Below are 20,137 nucleotides of genomic sequence, written 5' to 3'. Positions count from 1 at the left end.
AGAGCTGCTGCTTCAGCCCCTGCTGCCCGAAGCCCGCCTGGTTTTTGCAGGTGAAACTGTGTTCAAGAGTGTAGGTTCTGGTTTCTTTTTTCATTATATTTTTGCCAATATATTGGCAATATTTTTGCCACTTATTTAATCACTGCTCCTTTTTAGGGTCCGGTGCTGCTACAGTTCAGCAGCACTTGCTTCTGCAGTCATAGGGCAAAACGATGATATTTTCTGGGTTCGCATACAACAAAACATCCGCCCTGGGAGGGTAGGTTCAGTAGAAACTCTCAGCTCCCTGTGGTCTTTGGAGGAGTGCAGTAAAAAAAAAATATATATATGTATTTTTTTTTTCCTGGCTGCAGCAGAACCTAAAGGAATGTTGCAAGAGGCAGTCTCCACTAGATGACACTAGAGCTATGAGCGGTGGCCAAACTCCTCAGCTGTCACGCTGTCCCCAGCTCTGCCGCTTTTCTTACTGGGCTGAAAATGTAATTTGTTAGAACTTGGAACACTGGTTTCTTCAGAGGTGAAGTTATTAAAACATTTCCATTTATCTTCCTGAAACCCTTCAAATAAGTCTTGCCTTCTGCTCGAATAAGCGCTGCGGGGTAGCGGAGAGGCTGTTACTTCAGCTGAAGTAAAGATTTCAGGTCCTAGGAGAAAAGAACCGAAAACCTGAGGTGCCAAGGTGGTTTTTATCTGATGGTGATTGACACTGGCTTTGTAACTGGAGCCTGGGAGCCAGGCAAGCTGTTTGCCTCCCCTAGCAATTTAAATGCTGAAGAGAGAGAAGTGAAACGGGAAAGTCAGAGGCATCGGATCACTTCAGTAATCAAATGTTTTTTCGGATGGGGAAAGCACCAAGCTGAAGCTGTTCGGGCTAATCCTGAAAGGGAGTTGTTGAGCTCTTGTGGCATCTTAGCAGCCTCGCTAGAGAAACGGGTACGGCTGGGTGTAGGACCTGAAATAAAACGTAAATTCTGGCAATGCTGCTTGGCTACACGCGGTGCCTCTCGGATGTGTGGCCACCGAGCGGGCTGGGAAGCTTTAATTTCCAAAAAGACCAGTATTTTGGTGAAACGTCTGCTGGTGATCCAGCCTGTAAGCTTTCCGCAGCCCTCTCCTCGCGTGTAGCAGAATCCAAAGCCACAGCGTTGCCTTGAAGCTTGGAGGCAGGGGTCGTAAACCACCAGGAGATTTATGCTGCGTTTTTGGCAAGGCACCGCTCTGTACATCTCCGCAGGCAAGTGCCACGGACGCGGTCAGCGCTGCGAGCATAGAGCGAGGGTTTCCTTTGCACGGGGAGCTGTCACCTCACAGGCATCTCCTTTTGCTGCTTCAGCTTTTGCCAAGAGTCCCCCCAGTGAGATTTCAGCTTTTCGGTAACGGCGGAGCCTCGTTATTTTGGCTGGGGTTTGCCAGTTTCCTCGCTCTAACTTCTGTTACAGGAAACCAGGCACAAATGCCATCCCCGTGCCGCTTATTCTCTCTGCTCCCTGCAGAGCCGCGCTCGTTCTGCTCGTTATTGCCCTCGTGGGGAACTTCCTCTGGCTTTCCTGAGCCCGGGTTACTGAACCTCCTAGAAGTCGGTGACTCGGAGCCCTAACGGCAGCTCTTATCTAGGTCATGACATTAGCCACGTGTGCCTTGTAAATTATTTAGCGCAGCTTGTAATGCACACCGCATCCACTCTCCCTGCGCACCTCGAGGGCGCGTGAGGCTGCAAGACAAACATCCCCTTGTGCCGGTGAGTCTGCAGAACAGATTTCCTCTGCCTTCCGAGTCTGCAGCTCTCTGACTATCTTCCCTTGCTGCAGTGATGTCTGCAGGATCTGAACAAAATCTCTGTTCAAGGAGAGGGGGGAAAAAAAAAAAAAAAGCGTGTACACGCATGTGTGAATGAGTTGTTTTGGATCATCTTCTGGGAGTATACAAAAACAAACACCCCCTGCAAGTTGTTAATTGGTGACTTTGTTGTTTGCCTGGAAGCTGTCTTCATTTGAAGCTTGCTTGCTCGGAAAGATCTTCCAGTCTTTGCTGGGCTTAATTGAACTTTCTCGTTGCTGCTCTCTGCAGGTCAGATGCAGAAACCTTTTGAAGATGCCTCATTTGCGCTGAGGGCGGGCGAGATGAGCGGACCAGTTTTCACAGAATCAGGGATCCACATCATCCTACGCACAGAGTGAAGTGCCTTGGTGACACGTAGAAAGGAAAGGGCGAGGGGAAGAAAGGGAAAAAAAAAAAACCTACTCCAACCCTGCACTCTCCCAGATGAACTTCATATCCAGTTTAAAAACAAAACAAACAGAAAAAAAAAAAAAAGCTCATTTCATATCTCAATATCTCCTGTGGCACCTGACACAATGTTTTTCACCTGCAGAGATGCATGGTTAGCCAAGGGTGAGAACGCAATCAAAACGAGACAGTAGCATCTTTCATGAGCAGACAGAATGTTAAAAACAACAGTTCTGGCATGCCACAGCTGCTTGAGTTATATTGACATGTCTCCTAAGCCGAGGAATTGTCAATGCTAAAGGTCACACTTCAGTGCTTCCCACCTCCTCCCCGTTAGAGACGCAGAGTTATTTATTGCAGCGCGGCACTGACGATGGTGAAGCTGACTTGTGAACTCTGGTGCTATGACGGAATGAACTCCCCGCCCCTCTGCATGTTTGTTCAAACACGTTTTAACCAGAATAAACTGTGTTTGCTCTGCAGTCCAGCCCGTCGGTTTGTAGAAGCGATTTGCTCAAGCCGGTTGTAAATTGACCGTAAGATAGCAAGCGATGAGCCAGTTGGCGTGGGGCACCCGCGCCTCCCCCCAGCTTCCCTCTCTGCAGCTCTCCCCGCGAGGATCGTCCCTCTGTCCCGTCCCGCGGTGGCACCCGGAGCTTCCCCCCACCCCCGGCTCCTGCCGCCGCTCTTGACTAAAACTTGAAGATGCCTTTTGGTCCTGAAAGCAACTGAGAGAGGTTCACGGCCAGTAGTTCCCGCGGCAGGGAGAGCGGTAGGCAGCCCGAGCTGCGTAGCGGTCCGTAGGGTGCTGCGTGCTGCCCCTTCCAGCCCGAGGTCGCTCCATTCGTTAGGCAGTGCCATCCTGTAGGGCGGACTGTATTATGGATTTTCAGTTTTTAGCTAGAAGGCTGTTTTTTTTGTTGTTGTTTTTTTTCTCAAGTTCCTCTCGATCCACTTGTGGTTTAGACACTGTTAAGTCATTGTTTTCCAGTTACACTGCATTGCTTATGTTTAGCAAAATAAAAACAGAAAAAATAAATAAATAAATCCCAGCTTTGGTCCAGTGCAAACCAGCTGTAAAGTTCCCGTTCTCGTAAGCAGAAAATAAAGCCCTCTCCAATTAAACATTTCAGGAGCTCTGGTATTGATTATTTCTCCTCCTCTGTCTGTAGAGATCTCGCTGCTCCTATTGCAAATGAAAACCTCTGCAATATCTGCTGAGTTGGCTGATGCCGATTGGTTTAATCCTTAAAATGGAAATGGGGCTTGCGTGGTATTAAGAAAAACTTCTCAAATTTTCTGTCTTAAGCTGTAAGCTAATATTCTCTATTCTCCCTTGGCGTTGGGTTCACGTGCTTAGCGTCGAGTCGATGTCTCGTTTTGTAAGAACTGTTCAAATCCCGCTATAAGCTGCTAATTCGGGTAAAAAAAAAAAAGTACTAAAAGTGCGATTTGATAACTGATCCTTCCCTCCCGAGTTCTGCAAACGTAGGTGTCCCGTTCACAGTACAAAACCAGCCGCGACGGCTCCTCAGTGTGCTTTTTTTCCAAAGAGCTCCCATTTTAGAGCTGGGGAAAGGCAACGTCTCCTCCCGACTCTCTCCAATTATCGTGCTCACCTAAAACAAACATCCGAATATCGCTGGCGTTTCTGCTTTTGCTTTTACCCTTGCTGGTTATGCCGGGGAAATGGAAGGCTTTTGTGCATCAGATAAAAGTTGGTTTCCGTAGCAATGCATCGATTTAAAAAAAAAAAACACACATCCAGCACAGGGTGATGAGCAGGTGAGGACTTAAAAAGGGAAATTACCTCAAATAACCGCGCGGTATCATGAAAGCGGGATCAAAGGTAAATGAATGAGAGCAGAGATGTCAGTTCTGTCTGGAAACGCAGAAGGCGAGTGCCTTTCTGCTGCTGCAGGGGTTTTTGCTTCCCAGTTGGTGCTGGTGCTGTGCCAGTCCCAGCACAGGCTTCGAACTGGGACCAGTGGCCATGAGAGAGATGGGGGGAGCTTTTTGGGGTGGGGGGTGAAGGTGCTGCCGGTGGGTTGTAACGGAGCAGGACCTCTGTGAGGTTGTGCGAGAGGGAGCTGGCCTCTAAAAAGTGCTTGGTGGTGGGGTTTTCTCACGCGGGTAGCGGGCGCGGGGTATTTCCTACCGCTGGGAGCTCCCTAAAGCGTTACGCCGCTGGGGCTCTGCTGTACGACGGTGTCCGAGCAGCACGAGACAATAAATGTCCTCGGGATTTATGCCACCAGGGATAAATCCTCGAAAACGTGGTTTGTACCGCCATATATATGCTTGAAAACAAAGCAGGTGTCAAACCCAAAGGGGTTCAGGGCAGGATCTGGTCGATACCTCGCTTACGGGCTGCTCGCCTGCAGCTCCAGATGGGGGTTGGCGTTTCTGCTCGGCGAGGCTCTTCCTCTGAAGTTTGTCGTTGTTTTCCCCAGCGGTTCCTCTCCGTTTGTACATCTCTTGGATCTTCGGAGCAGGAGGTGGAGAGACGAGGGTAGGGGACAACCGTTTGTAGACGCGCTGCTAAAGCAAGGCGAGCGGCTGGGCTGGGGAAGGACCTGCCCGCGAGTGTCTCCGCTGGAAATCCTGCCACTTGACGTGGAGGGGACGACTTCTTCATTGCTGCTTCTCTGGAGCCTGGTGGCTCTTCCCTTGCCGCCTCGGCTTGTGATCTTCAGCCCTTTGAAAGAGGGGAAACCCGAGCCCAAGCGGGCAGTGCTTGCTGAAGCCCCCGTGGAGCCCTTCCAGCGCTGGGGTGGCCGTGGAGCAGCTTGGAGGGGCTGGGACAGGCTCGGGATGACCAGGGGGACGTGCCTGGAGCACCAGCGATGTTTCCCAAAGCCCCGTGGCAAAGCCCCCGGCTCCTCCATCCCGACGCGGCCGCATCCTTGCCTTGTTTGCGCCCGCTCTCCTCTTCGCAGGGGCGACAAACCAGGAGCTGCCTTGGTCCCCTGCCCTTTCCCCAGGGAACCCGCGCTTGTTGCTGCGCTCGGTGAGCATCTGTGATACAGTAACCTGATTTGGCACACCGTCGTGGCCTGGATTCGGGGCCTTTCCCTTCCCAGCACCATTCCTGGGTGAGTCACGGGTGAGCGGCGCGGCTCCTGGTCCCGCAGGGGCTCTGGCTCCGTCCTCCGAGCGCGTGTCAGCCCTTGGACGCCGGCGCCGGAGCGGTGACGCTGACGGTAACCGCTTGTGACGGTGCCGCGTTTGAAGCCTTCACTTCTCCGGAAGGATCATTTAAGGGATTTCCTCTGGTTGCTCTCCAGGAGGAGGCTGTCACATCCCAGGAGATCGGGAGCTGGGTTGGAGGCAGAGCGGGCGCTTCGTACCCGATATTAAAGTGGGGCTGCCCGGCTTGGGGATCCCCGCTTCCAGCCCTGGAGAGGGGCTTGGGGAGGGAATCGGGCTCGGGTCAGCCCAAAATTCGCCCTGGGAATGCAGCGAGCGCACCGTGGAGCGCTGTCCGAGCTCATGGCTCCAAGCCTCGAGGGGATAACGGCCACGTTGGGGCGAGGTTCTGGTGGTGGTTGTGTTGAAACAGCGCTCATTGCTTGTGCTGCTGAGTGGTTTGATCCCAACGTGTTCGGTTTTTATGGAGGCTTGACAAAAATCGCCTTTTCTGGATAAAAGCGGTAGGGCTGCGTGCTCGGGGGCTCGATTCGGTGCCTCTGCTCCCAGGGCTCTGCTGGCACATCGCTGGGTTTTCTGTAAAAACCGAGGGGCAGAGGAGCTCTGCTGAGGCGTGCACGTTTTCTGTTTGTTTGTGTTGGGCTCCAACTAATCCCTCTTCCTGAATACCTTGATCCCTCAGATCCTTTTCCCCAGGACTGTCACAACCGCCGCAAAATCCTCTTCTTCGCATCCGCGGAAGCCCGCTCCTCCCCTTTCTCAGCTGCCCTGATGCTGCTCTGCGTTCATTTAACAAGTCTGCTAGGTTTCCTGGCTAATCCCTTACATTCAGGTTGCTCCTTCCCCTCCTGGCACCACACGTTTTTCCTTTAACCTTATAAAGGCACCGGTGCAAGGACTTTTGGGGGAGGCAAAGTCTGGCCCGGAGAGGACCTGCGTGTGCTCAGGCTCGTTCGCCTGCTGCGTGCGCTCGCGTTTTGCTTACGTGAGCTATTATATCTGTTACAGATGAGGAAATGCGCTGCTCGGACTGCAAATATTCCAGCCAGGAGCCATCTCCCTCGTTAGCCGGTCGCGGTTTTCGGCTCGGAGGGTGCCCGGACCTCTGGCTGCAGCTGTTGCAACGAATAAGAAGCGAGAGGCCTCTCCCTGCGGGGCCATTTTGTGAAAGCTGCCTCGCAGCGTGGCGTCTGCCCAGGGAGCATCTTTTGCTTCCAATAGTTCTGCAAACATACCCTTAATTGGATCATCAACTGGATCTAATTTGCCGAGTGCGCCTCCCCCCCCGCGCTTCATTACGGGTCTGGGCAGCCGAGCGGCGTGCGCGCCCGCTGCCAGCTGCGGGAGAGCTGCTGGCAGCTTCCAAGGACGCCGCCGGAGCATTTAGCCCTGCTGTAATGAACTTTCCTGCTAATTATTTTTAGGGAGCTTAAAGGACAGCCAGCTCTCGCTGCTGTGGCCTGGCCGGAGGGCGCGGGACGGGGAGCGTGCACGGGTGCAGCCTGGAGGGACGCGATGTTTTGCACCGGGCTCTTCCTCCAAAAGGGGCTAGAGAGAACCAAGGTGGGGTTTTTTTTCTATATTTTAGCCCAAAACACATTGACTGCAGCCCGGCCAGGCTCGCAGGGCGTTAACAGGCTTGCAAACTCATGCTGGAAGGGCAGGAGCCGTGCCTGCAGCGGCGAATTATTAGAGAGCAGCAAGTCGCAGGGGCTGCTGCGTGCTTGGAGAGCGGGGGAGGGAAATCTTGCCTTCGAAACGCAGCTGAGGCCAAATTCCTTGGGGCATTCGCCACCTCTGGTCTCTGCCCACGTGAGCAGCAGGGAAGGACCCGAGTGGGGAGCCGGCGGCGCCGCGTGCCGCCTGGCTGCTCTATAATGGATGGGGAGCATGCTTTATTCATGTGCAGCAGCACGGGCGAGGATTCAGGTCGCTGTTTCCACGAAAGGGCTTGGAGAAAGTTTAAATGTGACAAAGACTCCGGCGGCTTCACCAGAGCGAGGTCTCCTTGTCCCCCTCCTCCTGCCTCCCTGCGGGCAGTGGAGCCGCGAGCGTGGGGAGCCATTTGCCCTTGCGCGATGCCAAACTTCCCCTTTTGCTTTTAAAAGTGTTGCTTTGTTTTCTTTAATTATTATTATTTTTTAAAAGCAACCGTTTTTCCATCCCAAATGCGTCACAGCTGCTTTCCTTCTCGTAGTTCTGCTTCCTATAGGATTTGGGCAGGGAACTAACGACGGGTGAGCGTCACCGGCGTTATTTGGATCCAGCCCAACGTGCTTCAAAGGCGTGTGTGGCCACAGGGCTGGTAAATCCCGTGGCAGTGCCCAGGGTTTTCTTCCCCGTGGCTGGAAATCAGGCACGTGGGGCCGGCAGGACCCGGTGCTTGCGTGCTGGGATGGCGGGAGCCTGGGCAAGCTGCTCGTCTTTGGAATTTACAAAGGGATGCTTTGGGGTGGGGTAGCGCTGCCCGGCTCCTGTGCACGGTGGCATTCAGCCACCTGAATTAAACCTCCTTCCTCCAAAAGGTTTGGCCACGGATAACGGCCGGGCTCTGCTCCTGCAGACTGCTGCCTCCTCGCCCTGCTGGGAGCTGCTGCGGGGAAGCCACGAGCCGGAGGAACGGCCCCTGGAGGTGGGAGCAGCTTTGCACAAACCTGGCCCACCGCAGCAGGCGGCGGCGCCGCCGCCGTTCCTCGTCATTCCAGATGAGTCAGAAACTTCGCCAGCTTCCAGCAGGTTTGCCCCGTGGGCCGTTTGTTTGTTTTTCCTCCCTCTCGCAGCCCCGGCTGTAATGATGAATCACGCTGCACCTCGTCAGCCCCGGCGGGTGACAGGAGTGATGGGAGCTGCAGAACGGCCGGAGCTCAGCTTTACGCCGAGCCAATTAGTGCCTGGTTTTACGCTCTTCAGTTGGCCCATTAAACGCGGTCCCTTCAAACAAATATTTGGAAACCTGCAGCGCCAGGAGGGATCGTTCTCTTGGGGGGGGGGGGGGGGGGGGGTGGAAGGAGACTTCTCCTGCCCCTGGGCAAGCATCCCCGTGGCTCTGAGGTCAGCAGAGAAAAGCCAGGGTGAGATGCAAGGGCTGGGAGCTGGAACGAGAGAAATACAAAGCAGAGATGGTTTGCGCGCCTGCTGTTCGCTGCGGTAACACACCCTGGGATGCATCCAGCCCTGGATGTGCCCCAGTCTGCTGTTTCTCACCCTTTATGACCTCGTTATGCATAGCTCACGATTTATTTCAGCGCCTTTGGTGTTTGGGTGCATTAAATCAAGCACGACGCTGATAACCTGCCGTAGCTCACCCCCCCCCCCCCCCCCCCCCAAAATGAAAAGCCAGCGGCTGAGGCTGAAGTTGGATGAACGGACCCCAAGTAAGCGGCCGTCCCGGCACGTCGTGCTGCCTCAGCTCCTGCCCCGTGGGCCCAGCAGCGGGGCCGTCTTGCCGTAATTCACTTACGGGCTTTAATCGCTGAGCCCTTGTTTGCCTCCACTGAGCCAGCAGAGCTGGAAAATCCTATTACTCCTTCCTGAGCCGCGGGTTTCTGCCCTGCTGGGACCTGTCTCCCAGCCTGGTCCCATCGGCTGTTTCGGGGTGTCCAGGAGCAGCACCCCAGGGCTGCGAGCCCTGCCTAATTAGCTCATTTCAGCCCCGTTAACGAGCAGGGAGTAAAGCCCGGTGGGCGAGGCAGGGAATGGCTGTCCCCCTGTTTGCGGGGAGCACCGGTGCCCGAATCCCTGTTGAGTTTTGGGGCTGCAGCCCTCCGCGCCCCACTGCAGGGCGCCGCCTGCACCGTCCCACCCCGTAAGGATGCTCAGCTGCATCCCAAAGCTCCCGGGTTTCCATGGCAACTCCCCGAGCATCCAGGCTGCCGCTGCGGTGCTGGGAGGGGGGCTCAGCATCGCCTCCTCCGCCCGCGCTGGGGAGGGCTCAGCAGCTTGGCATCACCCCCCCCCCCCCCCGACCTTTTGGCATTTACTTCCCTACCCCGTGCAATTCGGGGCAGCCCTTTAGGGCGGGGGGGTGGCTTTGCCCGGAGCGGGTTCAGCATTTGGGCACGGCGCGGTGCTCGCGGGTGTCTGTCTGCAGCTCGGGGGGTGCCCCGCGGTTTGCGTTCCTTCCGTCTGGTTTATTCAAGCGCGCGAGGACGCGCGCGTGGCTCCGGCAAGCTAATGAAAAAAATGATCTTGCGCCCGTCTCCGTCCCCTTCGCAACTCGGTTCCCGAAAGCTGCCCCTTTCCTTAGGACGCTCGGTCCCTTCTGCTTCCCGCTGACCATCCCGCCCCGAAGCAGGGATGATAAATAAGAGCAAAGAGTGGAAAGAGCTGCAATTAGCTCGCAGCCAGCCTGCGGCGAGGCACCCGAGCCTTTTGTTGGGAGCTGGGTGTCTGGCGCAAAAACTCGCGAGCAGCCACCTGGCTTCCCCGGCAGAGCCGAGCCCTCTCCTGCTGAATGGCTCTCAAAGGCAGATGATGACCATTATCCCAATCCGTAGAGGCAAATGATGCATTTCCAGCCCTCCAAGTGCAGCCGCAATTAATCAGAGTCTATTTATGGCAGGCTATTCATCAAAAGGGAAGAAATCATCAACATTGTAATGGGGAAGCTTTAATGTCCACGCATTCAGAAGCGAATCTCAGCAAGCTGCTTCCAATCTGCACAAACATCTCGCTGCCGTGGAGCGGGAATACATTTCCATATTAATGACCGGAGGGGCTGCTATTACTTCCAGGGAATGTGCTGCTAATGCAGAATGAGCGTGCTTGCACCGGCAGGATGAGGCCCTGGTGGGCAGAAGCAGCTTTGCCTCCGGCCAGGTGCCTCTCCCCTTGTCCCCTTCCAATTTTAGCGCAATGTAATGCTATTTTTTTTTTTTTATTTTATTTTGGCAACGCCACGAAGCGTGGCTTTAATTAGGGGCTTCACAGCGTGAGTGTATCCCCCACCCACGAATGGGGGAAAAAAAGTCACGACCTTGATTCTCCGCTCAGCCCCGGCGGATTCGGGCGATGGATTTCCCCTTGTTGCTGGATTCGGGCAGGGGTAATTCAGGTTGTTCACGAGGCTCCTTCCTCCTCGCATCGGAGGGAGAGCCGCCGCGCGGCGGGGCGTTTTATTTATTGTGGTGGAGTTTTGTCTGGCTGCTTTGCCTGCAGATATCTGGGAGGCGACGGCGGAGAGAGGGCGAGCTTCGCGGCCGTCCAGCTGTTTCCAAGATCTGTTCCTCCCACCTGGCATCGCCGCGGGGCTGTTTGGTGGGGAATCCCCTTCCCTCCCTGCTCCTTCACGCGCTCCGACGCTCGGAAAGAAGGTAAAAGTCCTCTGCTGCTTTCTGCGAATTTATTATGCAAAGTGCTGGAAGAGACAGAGCAGAAGGAAGGGGCCCCTCGTGCCCGGATAACGAAATTACCCAGACGTCAAGGCGTCCTACCAGGAGCACTTGCCATCAAAAAAAAAAAAAAAAAAAAAAAAAAGCACATTTTTTTATCCCTTTCCAGCAGCTGTAAATCTGCAAAGCAGGAGCCAGGTTGCAGTCCTGGGGGAAATCTTTAATTCGAACAAAGCAGCGCTGCTGGTTTCGGGGGACGGACGGAGAAAGCGGTGAATTATTTGAGGCTTCAGGGCCAGGCAGGGTTTCCGTCTTCACGCACGAGGCTGTGATGGAGCTCGCGGTGGAGCTGAGCGTGTTTGAGGCAGCGTGGTCCTTGGGAAGAGCCTCCTCTTCCTCTCCAGCTCCAGCTCCACCGGAGCATCCTTGTGGAGCCGGGGGGCGCTCCCCTTCCTCTCCCTTTTCTCCCTTCGTCTTTTCTCATGTGCTCTTTGGGCTGGATCAGAGGCAGCCCCCAGGTGCTCCTCTGGCTGGGTGCTGGCAGTTGGGTGTCCTCGCGTCCCCTCTCCGGCCTCTGCTCCATCACCGGGCACCAAGGGGGCCTCTGCTGATGGGGAGAATTCAGGCAAAGCCGGGATCGTGGAGCAAAATAGCGATTTTCTATTTATTTTTATTTTTTGGCTGCTCTTGCGCCGAACAGCAGGAACGCAATTAGCGGCGGTGTTAACGGAGCTGCTCCCCCCCCTGCTCTGCCCTCCTGCGCCTCCTTTCTCACCTCTGCCTCTCGTTTTGCAAAAAAAAAACCGAAAAAGGGTACGCACACACACACACCCGTCACATCCAAGCCTTTATTTTGAGAGGCAGCCTGATGATCAGTGCTAATAAAGCAGCCAGAGACGAGGCTGGATTCCTAGAAGGTTTCTATTCGTAATGAGCGTCAATTAGAGAAGTTCATCACGTTAACGCCACCGAGATGCCATCAGAGGAGCCGATGCCTTCTGCATTTCCCCCCCCAACCCCCCCCCCGATCCTAAAAGCCTGCTCAGGCTGGGAAGCGGAGGGATTTGCGAGGGATCCCCCCCTGCACGGCCTGGAGCATCCCTCTTTTGGGGGTGCCGCTGGGGTCCTGCAGCCCCTGCCTCTCGCAGCCCTCCCGTAACCGACAAAAATCCCCCGTGCTGTGCTGGGAGGGCAGCGCTGCTGTCTCCTATCCCTCTCTTTAATTTCTTCCTTCTGCCCGGAGCGAGCCAGGACAGCTCATTAGTTGCAGACCTGGTGCTAATTGCTTGATAGGGAAGGTGAATCATTGCCCTTACTCATCCCGCTGGGGGGCCAGCGCCGGCCAAAACCCAGCTCTGAGATGGACGAGGGCGAGCAAAATCCTGCGATCCCCCAAAGGCTCGGTGCCTTCGGATGCTCAGGGTGCAGGCGAGGAGCCAGGCTGGGTGCAGCCAGCTCCGGTCTGAAATATTCCCTCCTGCGGGTTATAAATAGCGCGGGATGTGACTGCGGCGAAACCGCTTTTAATATAAAGTAATGAGGAGGGGAGGAATGCAGGCAGGAAATATCACCTCTGCCGGATCAACCTGGATTTAGCGCTGAAATTAAAGAGCCTTGGGGGATCCCAGGATAAATAAAGGGGAATAAATGGCTCCGAAGAAGTGAAAACGTCGAGGCTGGGCTCGCTGAGCCCTTCAAAGCCGTTCAAGCCCTGCAAAATGCGCAGAGGTGCCGTGTCCCACCGGGCAGCAAACCCTCTTCTGGGGGTTTGGGGGTTTAATTTTTTCCATTTGGGGCTATTTTGATGCATCAAGCAGCCTCACCCCCCCCCCCCCCATCCCAATTACAGCAGCAAGGTGCAGGAAAAATGGGTTTGGGGGACAGTGGATGGTGCAGGAGCCTTTGAGCCTTCTCCATCGCTTCGTGGCCACAGGATTGAAACCCAAGGCAGAAGCTTCAGGTACGGAGCCCCCAAATTTTGGATGGGGGCTTAAAGCAGGCGGAGGAAGCGGGTGTAAGCGAGGGCTTAATCACCTCAATGTGGAGATGGCTTCGTTATCCCGGCTCTGATGGAAAACATCTCTTCAAGGGTGAGACAAAAGGAGCTGAGTATAATCAGGAGCCAGTGTGCTGAGCAGTGTTTCCCACACAAACAGCGCCTTCAGAGATGAAAGACCGATTTACAAAACAAAGGCACGTCACTTCTCCCACCCGACAGAGCCCAAGCAGGGATGTTTCCCTGCTGATGAAGCCACACACCAGCTGCGAAGGGACCTTAATGAGGAGCAAGGGGCAAAATCCTGCCCAGCTGGTGCAGGTGGGCAGCTGGGGGACCCTGGTGCTTGGGCTCAGGACACGGCCACCAGCTTGTTCTCACTTTTTTTGAGGGATTTGTGCCCCAAAAGGGCACTGGTGGCCCATGTTTCGTCTTGCTCTGTTTTAGGAACTTGAGTAACTTGCATTGCATGTAAGAAACGGGGAGGAGAAGTGCTCGGCGTTACAGCTGGCTCCTTCACACCCAAACATTGCAAGGCCCTGCTGAGAAAATTAGTTGCCTTATAATTAACTCAGAATTGTCTCGGCAATAAATATGTGATTATATTTGTACGAGGAGGGACAGCTTATGATTACAAATGGCATCCAGCAAAATAAACGAAGCAGCCGAAAAGTCCGTCAGCAGCCCCTTCCGAGCCAGTTGCTTTATTTCATTTTCCTGATGGACCAAATGGAAGGCAGGTGGCATCTTTTAGCATCACCCCCCGGGGACAAGCTTCCCTCTCTTTGCAGGATGTGATGAAGATGGACCCGAGTTCCCCCACCACCTGCACCCACGCTCCTTGGGTGCCCTTTGAGGCCACCCAGAGCAGCTAAAATGCCTTCAAGCCGCTCCTTTCGCAGCTCCTCATCCCACAGGGCACATCAGCTGCCTCCCACTGGCCCTAAAAATTAAAAATGCCTTTTTTTTTTCCCCAAGAAAACCCACCCTGGGGAGCAGGGTCCCTGGGGACCCCATCTCCCAGCTGCTTCCATTCAGGGATTTGTAATGGGAAGAAGTCAAACGCTTATGTGCCACGTTCCCTGAGCTGCTCTATCCCTCCGAGGAGCCTTTTTATAGGATAAACAGCCACTTTTGGGTAATCCTCGCCAGGCTCCTCAGCGCTTTATGTCTGTGCTTGGATCTGGAGCGAGCAGAGAGCCCAAAGCCCCCCGTCCTCCCCATGCCCTTCGGAGCATGGTTAACACTGGTCCATATCCAGATGCGTCTCCTCCACGTGTGGTTTGCTCCCTGGAGGGATTTCCCCGGTTATGGGGCTGGCAGCAGCTTTGCACCGAGCACACCAGGACCAAAAAGGTCCAAACACACGGGGAACGACGATTAAACCACAGGAGAGTTTTTGTAACAGGGAGGTTGGCACAGCTCAGGGCCAGAGCGAGGGATTCAGCATCACCTGGGAAGGAACAAGGGGAAAGGGAGGGTGGGGATGATGGAGCTGGAGCCTGGGATTGTTCTGGGAAGGGAAACGGAATTCCAGGCAGCTTCTGCCCTTAAAATGCCCTTTCATTTTGAGATGAACTGCCCATCTCCCCCAGCCCCATCCTTTTCCTGAAGCCAGAACAAAGGGGCTAAAGGGGCCAGGGGCTCCTCTCAGCGAGCATCGGGGTGTGGGACAAGCAGCTGCCATGCTCAGAGACCCCTTCCCAAATCAAACTGGGGATGCTGGGGGTAGAACCACATCCCGCATGGTGGGAAGGGGCTGGTGGCCAGCAGTGAGACACCCCCCCCCCCCCCCAGGTGTCAGCACTCACCCCCATGCTCTGCTCCAGTGCTCTGGCCCTGAGCTCACTCCTGGCTGCATCCACCAATAATTGCAAGCAGCAATTAGTGCAGAAGTGCAAGCAGCAATTAGTGCAGAAGATACTGCAGAAGAACGCAAGCAGCTCACATCTGCGAGCAGCCGCGTGCAAATCAAGCAGCAAAGCCCAGTTCCCCATCCAGGGCATCGTGCAACCCCGCAGAAGGGTTTGGAGGCTTCCCAGGGTGCTGGATTTAACTGAGCACTGGCTCCAGCTGGTAACTGAGAGTTTTTCCTGGCAGGGAAGGGCACCCCATCCCTCTGCAACCACTACACAACCTGGTGTGGGAGGAATGGATGCGTGGGGGGGGGATTTGCAGGGGAGCACAGCTGCAAGGCAGCTCAGGTCCTCCCTGCTTTCAGCCTCTCCTGGCTGCAGACGCTTTCTGGGAAGCGATTCTCCCCGCTAGCGGTGAAGAATGCGCTTTCATCTCCCAGATGCCAGCCCCATCCATCCCACTCTGATGAGGGTAGGGAAGGGAAGGAGAGGATGGATGGAAGGGGGGGGGGGGGGGTCTCTCCCCAGCCCCCTCGTACCACACGTGGTGCTTTTCTGCTTTGCTCCTAGCCTGAAGGCTTCCAGGCAGGTCTCTGGAAAAATAAAAGACAAGCGTGCTCACACGAGGTGGTTCAGCACGGAGCTACCGGGGTGCTCCGAGCCAGCCCCGTGGAGTTACGCACGTGGGTGAAGCGGAGTCCTCGCCCTGACGAGCTCGCGGTCTTAATTACAAGATGCCAAGAGATAACGGGAGTGTGCAAACACAGCGAGGTGCGCCAGCCCCTTCCCTATTCAGCAGGGTTTGGGGTAGAGCTGGATCAGCTGCGGGCTGACAGGTTAAATACACGTTTGTAACAAAAGCACCCCGCGCCGGCTTCCTGAAGCATTCAAGAGGCAAACAGTGCCCCAAAGTGCTTCCCCGGCTGCTGGCACCCATGGAAATGCCTCGCCCCATCCCAAAACCTCGGGTGCTGCACTGCTGGGGGGGCAGAGGTGGCTCGGAGGGACCCGGGTGGCACCAAGGGGCAGCCCCCAGCCCCTTCTCTCCATCCTTGTGCAGGAGGGGGGGGAGAACTTGACTCACTCCCCCCCAATCACATCAGGGACCCAGCTCCTGCTGCTGGTGGCAGCTAGTTTTAGAGCTTATTTATTAACGTTTTAACCGTAAAACGTGCATGAAATACTCACCCAGGGTGACGAGGCACTTTCTCGCAAGGGAAGCCTTAAATATTTAAGCAGCGCTTTGCAGCATCGGCGGCAGGAAGCGGCGGTGCCTGACTCACAGCACGACGCGAAAATTCGAGCGCATTTTTAAGCTCTGCTGCAGCTTTTTGCTCCGTGCCCTGTCGGGGAGGGGGGGAGGCAATGGGGGGCTCAACCCCAGGCTCTGAGCAGGGAAGGGATATGGGGAGCTGCTCCAGGCGTTGCTTTTGCCCCATATCCGATGGGGGAGGTGGGGGGGAGCAAAATCCTTGCTCCTCTCTGTGTTTTCTCCCCAGTAAAGCCAGGGATGAAGCCAGGTTGATGACCAGGGGAACCGGCCCGCTCCTATTCTCTTTATTCCAGCAGCAGCTTAGCACAAAACCTCCTCAACCCATCAAACTCCTCAGCCCCGATCCTATTAGGAGAGCAAAGTGGCTTAGAGAAGCCCAAGGTTTCCACGCAGCCGGCCTGCTCTTGGGCTGCAAAGCCTTGCACAAAACCCCCGGAAAAAAACAACCTCCGCGTGGCCCCGAGCGAGCCAGCACCAGCCCCTGCTGCGCCAGGGGAGCGATTCGGGCCTAAATCCCAAGGATTAAGGAGCAGCCGGCAACGGGGTTGGGACCGGGACAGAGCCACGGCCATCAAACCACGGCCAGGGAGAAGGCGAGGTCGGGGCTGGACGGGGTCTGCCGGGGAAGGAGCCCCCCGAACATCTCCTGGGAGGCGTAGGTGAGGTAGAGGAAGCCGTCCTCGTCCTTGTTGTCGCGATACAGCTCCTGCATCGTGACGGTCATGTTGGGCAGCCCCCTGTTGTTCACCAGCAGGTAGAGGGTCTGCGAGGAGGCCAGGCAGAGACGCGTCCTGGTGAGGGGAGGGGAGGCACCGGGTGAGTTTTGCGGCAAATTGGCGGTGGCAGGACCCAAAAAACACCCAGAGGGGAGGTGCAGAGCTTACCTGCATCCTTCCCCCAGCCCGCTAAAGCTGGAGCAGATGGGGCACAGCAGGGGGGGGGGTGTCCTGCCTGTAGGGCTGGAGCCCCCCCCCCCCGCAGGTCCCAAGCTCTTGGCCAGATGCTGCTCTCTTGCAGGGCTGGGGCAGGTTGGAAACATTGGCAAGGAAACACTCTTGGCTAATTGCAAAGGCTAATTGCATCAGGTTGAGGCTAATTAATGTGTGCCCGGTGGGGCAAATGCCTGAAGCAGCAGCTTCCAAGTCGGGCTGTTTTTGCAGGATCAGCTGCATCCGGATGGGGGTGTCGATGCCCCCCCCCCGCCCAAAGGAAGCCCCCAGACCCCCCTGTGTCCTTCACCGCTTACCGCAGGGTGACAGCGAACTGGGCCAGGGGCAGGTCCTGGGACACCAGAAACTTGGTCCTGCTCAAGGGGGGCAGGTTCTTCTCCTTCTGGTAGCGCTCCACCACCACCTGCAGCAGGGAGAGGAGGCTGGGGGGGGGCGAGACAGGGGCTGGGGGGCAGCTCACGGGGCTTGCAGGGGGGCACAGGGAAGCAGAGCCGGTCTTTGAAGCTGCTCCTGGCTTGCTTTTAGCCCCCTGGGGGGAGAAGGTGCCACCCCTGTGGCTGCTTCGAGGTCCTGGGGGGGGGGGGGGGGGGGCCACAGGGGACTCCTTTGAGAAGCTGAGGTTTGGGGAAGAGCCCGAAAGCCCCCAGCCTCACACTGGGGGCTGGGAAGGGAGCGGGGCGCAGCCCTCACCGGGATCTTGTTGGGGTACTTGATGCGGATCTCCGTCACCTCGTGCATCCTGGTGGCTGCAGGAGAGAAAAGGAGGGAGCAGTGAGCACAGCACCACCCATCCCTGTCCTTCATCTTCATCTTCATCCTCCTCCTCCTCCACCCCCCAGGGACCCACCGAGGCTCTTCCTCTGCTTGAAGGGACGAGTGCTGCTCTCAGCCTGCTGCATTTTAGGGCTGGAGGGGCAGTAAGGGCAGGCAGGGGCTGCTGGAGTGGGGCAGCTGCTGCTGATATAGGGCTGGGGCCGCCCCAGCTGCGTGGGGTAGGAGGAGTTTGGGGGGGGGGGGGGGCGAGGAGGGGGGGGGTCTGGGCTCTGCTGGGCAGGCAGGGAGGGATGGATGGATGGAAGGAGGGAGGGAGGGAGGGATGGATGGAAAGAAGGATGGAAAGAGGGAGGGAGGGATGGATGGATGGAAGGATGGAAGAAAGGAGGGAGGGAAGGACGGAAGGAGGAAGGGAAGGAAGGAAGAAAAGGGAGAAGGAGGGAGGGAGAGAGGGATGGAGGAAGGAAAGGAGGGAAGGAAGGAAGGAGGGATGGAAAGAGATGGAAGGAGTGAGGGAGGAAGGGAAGGAAGGGGAGAAGGAGGGAGGAAAGGATGAATGGAAGGATGGATGCAAGGAAGGACAGATGGAAAGAGAAAAGGAAGGAAGGGGGGAAGGAAGGAGGGATGGACTGAAGGACAGAAGGAGGGAGGTAAGGATGGAAAGAAGGATGGAAGGAGGAAAGGAAGGAAGGAAGGGGAGAAGGAGGGATGGATGGATGGAGGAAGGGAAGGCAGGATGGATGGAAGGAGGGATGGATGGAGGGAGGGAGGGAAAGAAGGAAAGGGAGAAGGAGGGAGGGATGGAAGGAAGGATGGAGGGATGAAGGGAGGGATGGAAGAAGGGAGGGAGGGAAGGAAGGAAGGAAAGGGAGAAGAAGGGAGGGAGGGAGGGAGGGAGGGAGGGAGGAAGGGAAGGCTGGGTGGTTGGGGGGTTCCAAGCAGGCGAGGGCTCAGCGCTGGGGCTGGTCCCTGCGGGGGGCAGCGGCCGCACCCTAGCACCCAGCCTCGCACCTTTGGGTGCTGCCAGTGCCGGCACCACCAGGAGGAGACGCTGAAGCGCGGTCCCCACGGGAGAGCACGCTGCCGGTGTTGTTCAGGCAATGCCAATTCCCTGGGTCAGGGGAGAGGCGGCTTTTGAAAACAAATTGGCCCCCATTACGCCAATTAGACCCCGTTTATCTTCTTTTTTTCTTTCCTCCTTTTTTTTTTTTTTTTTTCCTGCTTTTTCCAGAGCCACTCATGCGTGCTCCGCAGGCTCCCACCGCTCTGCGCGCGCTAACCTTGGGAAGCGAGGAGGAGAGGGAAGCAGCCCAGCTCATTTAGACGTGCCAGGGACTGAAATTGGCCTCACTTAAATGAGCTCTTTGGCATAACGAGGCCATCTCGGGCTGCGGGAGGAAGGCGCTGGCTTCGGAGGAGCAGCAGGAGGGAGGCAGGAAGCCAGGGGCTGGGGTTTGGGGGTCCCGGGACACTCATGGACCACTCAGGGTCCCAGGGGGGATCAGCAGCTCCCCCACCCCGTGCTTTGGCTGCCGCTGTCCCCACGCGGTCCCCCGTGGGCGCCGAGCATCTCAGCCAAGCAGCTTCCCCGGCACTTCGGGTGCAGCACAGCACAATCCATCATCCCTTTTTTTTTTTTTTTTGGATGTGTTTCATATACATATCTAATATATTTTGCTGTTCTGCAATATATTAGACTGTATTACTTTGCCGTAAAAAAATCCCTCAGACACGCTCATCACTGGTTTGGAAAATTACATTAGCGATATATATTCCATCTGTGTAGCGAGTTAGGCCATTATAAATTTATACCCCTAATAAATTTAATTCTCGAAACTTTGCGTGGGATTCAGAGTGGGAGAGGGGCATTTTCCTCCCAGATGATTTCTGAACAATAAACCGATAAATATTAAAGCGCTTCTCAATTTGCTAATAAAAGGAATCGATTACTGTTCTCCGACTTAATTCTGCTCCCAGGCAGGTGCTAATGACTTTCCTGAGAGCAGAAAAGTCGCGAAGTAAAAAAAAAATAAAAATAAAGTATCTCCATTTAAAATCAGTTCATTAACGGTGAGCATCTATTATTTATCGGTTTAATTTCCAAATATTGCTGTGATGCTGGGCTGGACCCTGGGATCCTGGGTCTTTGTGGAAATGCGATGCTTTCGTTAGCTCGAGCTAATTAATTAAAGATGGAGGTAAATTGGTTTTCCTGATTGGGGGGGAGGGGCATGCTCAGCCTTGGGGTGCTCATCCTATGAGGACGGGGGGGGCTCGATTTGGGGGAAACGGGGGGAAAAACCCCATTGTGGCGGTGGCTTTTGCCCTGAGGGGGCACGAGGAACGTCCATGAGGAGCCCCCGAGCTTCCCGACTGTAATTTCCTCGGAGAGCAAACAGCGCCGGAATAATCCAAATAAAAGACAAAAAGCAGGCGCCGGGGCCGGGATATGGGGAGGAAGGAAGGCGGAGGTAAAATTTATACCTGCAGCTTCCCCAGCTGCTGGCAGGCGTTGCTGGAAGCAGGAGCTCATCTGTATTCCTGCCTGCTCCGCTTGGGGCCCTGGCGGAGCAAATTTCAGC

At 55.7% G+C, this 20,137-nt stretch overlaps 2 protein-coding genes across 3 annotated transcripts in view; one reads left to right on the top strand and one right to left on the bottom strand.

Moving 5' to 3' along the window:
• The window catches only part of PIN1 (peptidylprolyl cis/trans isomerase, NIMA-interacting 1), a 36,484-nt gene that overhangs the window by 9,103 nt on the left and 7,244 nt on the right, over nucleotides 1-20,137 (top strand). Inside the window, exon 4 of one of the 2 annotated variants that reach the window (XM_040542546.1) lies at nucleotides 2,068-3,351. The exons of the other annotated variant lie outside the window; for it this stretch is intronic. Coding sequence (XP_040398480.1) covers nucleotides 2,068-2,177 — 110 coding nt within the window. The 3' untranslated portion in view covers nucleotides 2,178-3,351. Of the gene's footprint in view, nucleotides 1-2,067; nucleotides 3,352-20,137 lie in introns of those variants that run through there. 2 annotated transcript variants of the gene reach the window in all.
• Nucleotides 16,080-17,731, bottom strand: LOC121062505 (microtubule-associated proteins 1A/1B light chain 3C-like). Its single transcript, XM_040542549.1, has 4 exons — nucleotides 17,629-17,731; nucleotides 17,472-17,527; nucleotides 17,078-17,184; nucleotides 16,080-16,622 (listed from the first exon to the last, which is right to left on the bottom strand). Exons 1-4 carry the CDS (start codon nucleotides 17,678-17,680, stop codon nucleotides 16,403-16,405), a joined length of 435 nt encoding a protein of 144 aa, XP_040398483.1. The 5' UTR covers nucleotides 17,681-17,731; the 3' UTR covers nucleotides 16,080-16,402.

This window comes from Cygnus olor, chromosome 30, assembly GCF_009769625.2.
Source record: "Cygnus olor isolate bCygOlo1 chromosome 30, bCygOlo1.pri.v2, whole genome shotgun sequence".
In the NCBI taxonomy this organism is placed as follows: Eukaryota; Metazoa; Chordata; class Aves; order Anseriformes; family Anatidae; genus Cygnus; species Cygnus olor.
Note: the sequence above shows the minus strand (reverse complement) of the source record. Positions and strands in the feature narration are given on the sequence as shown.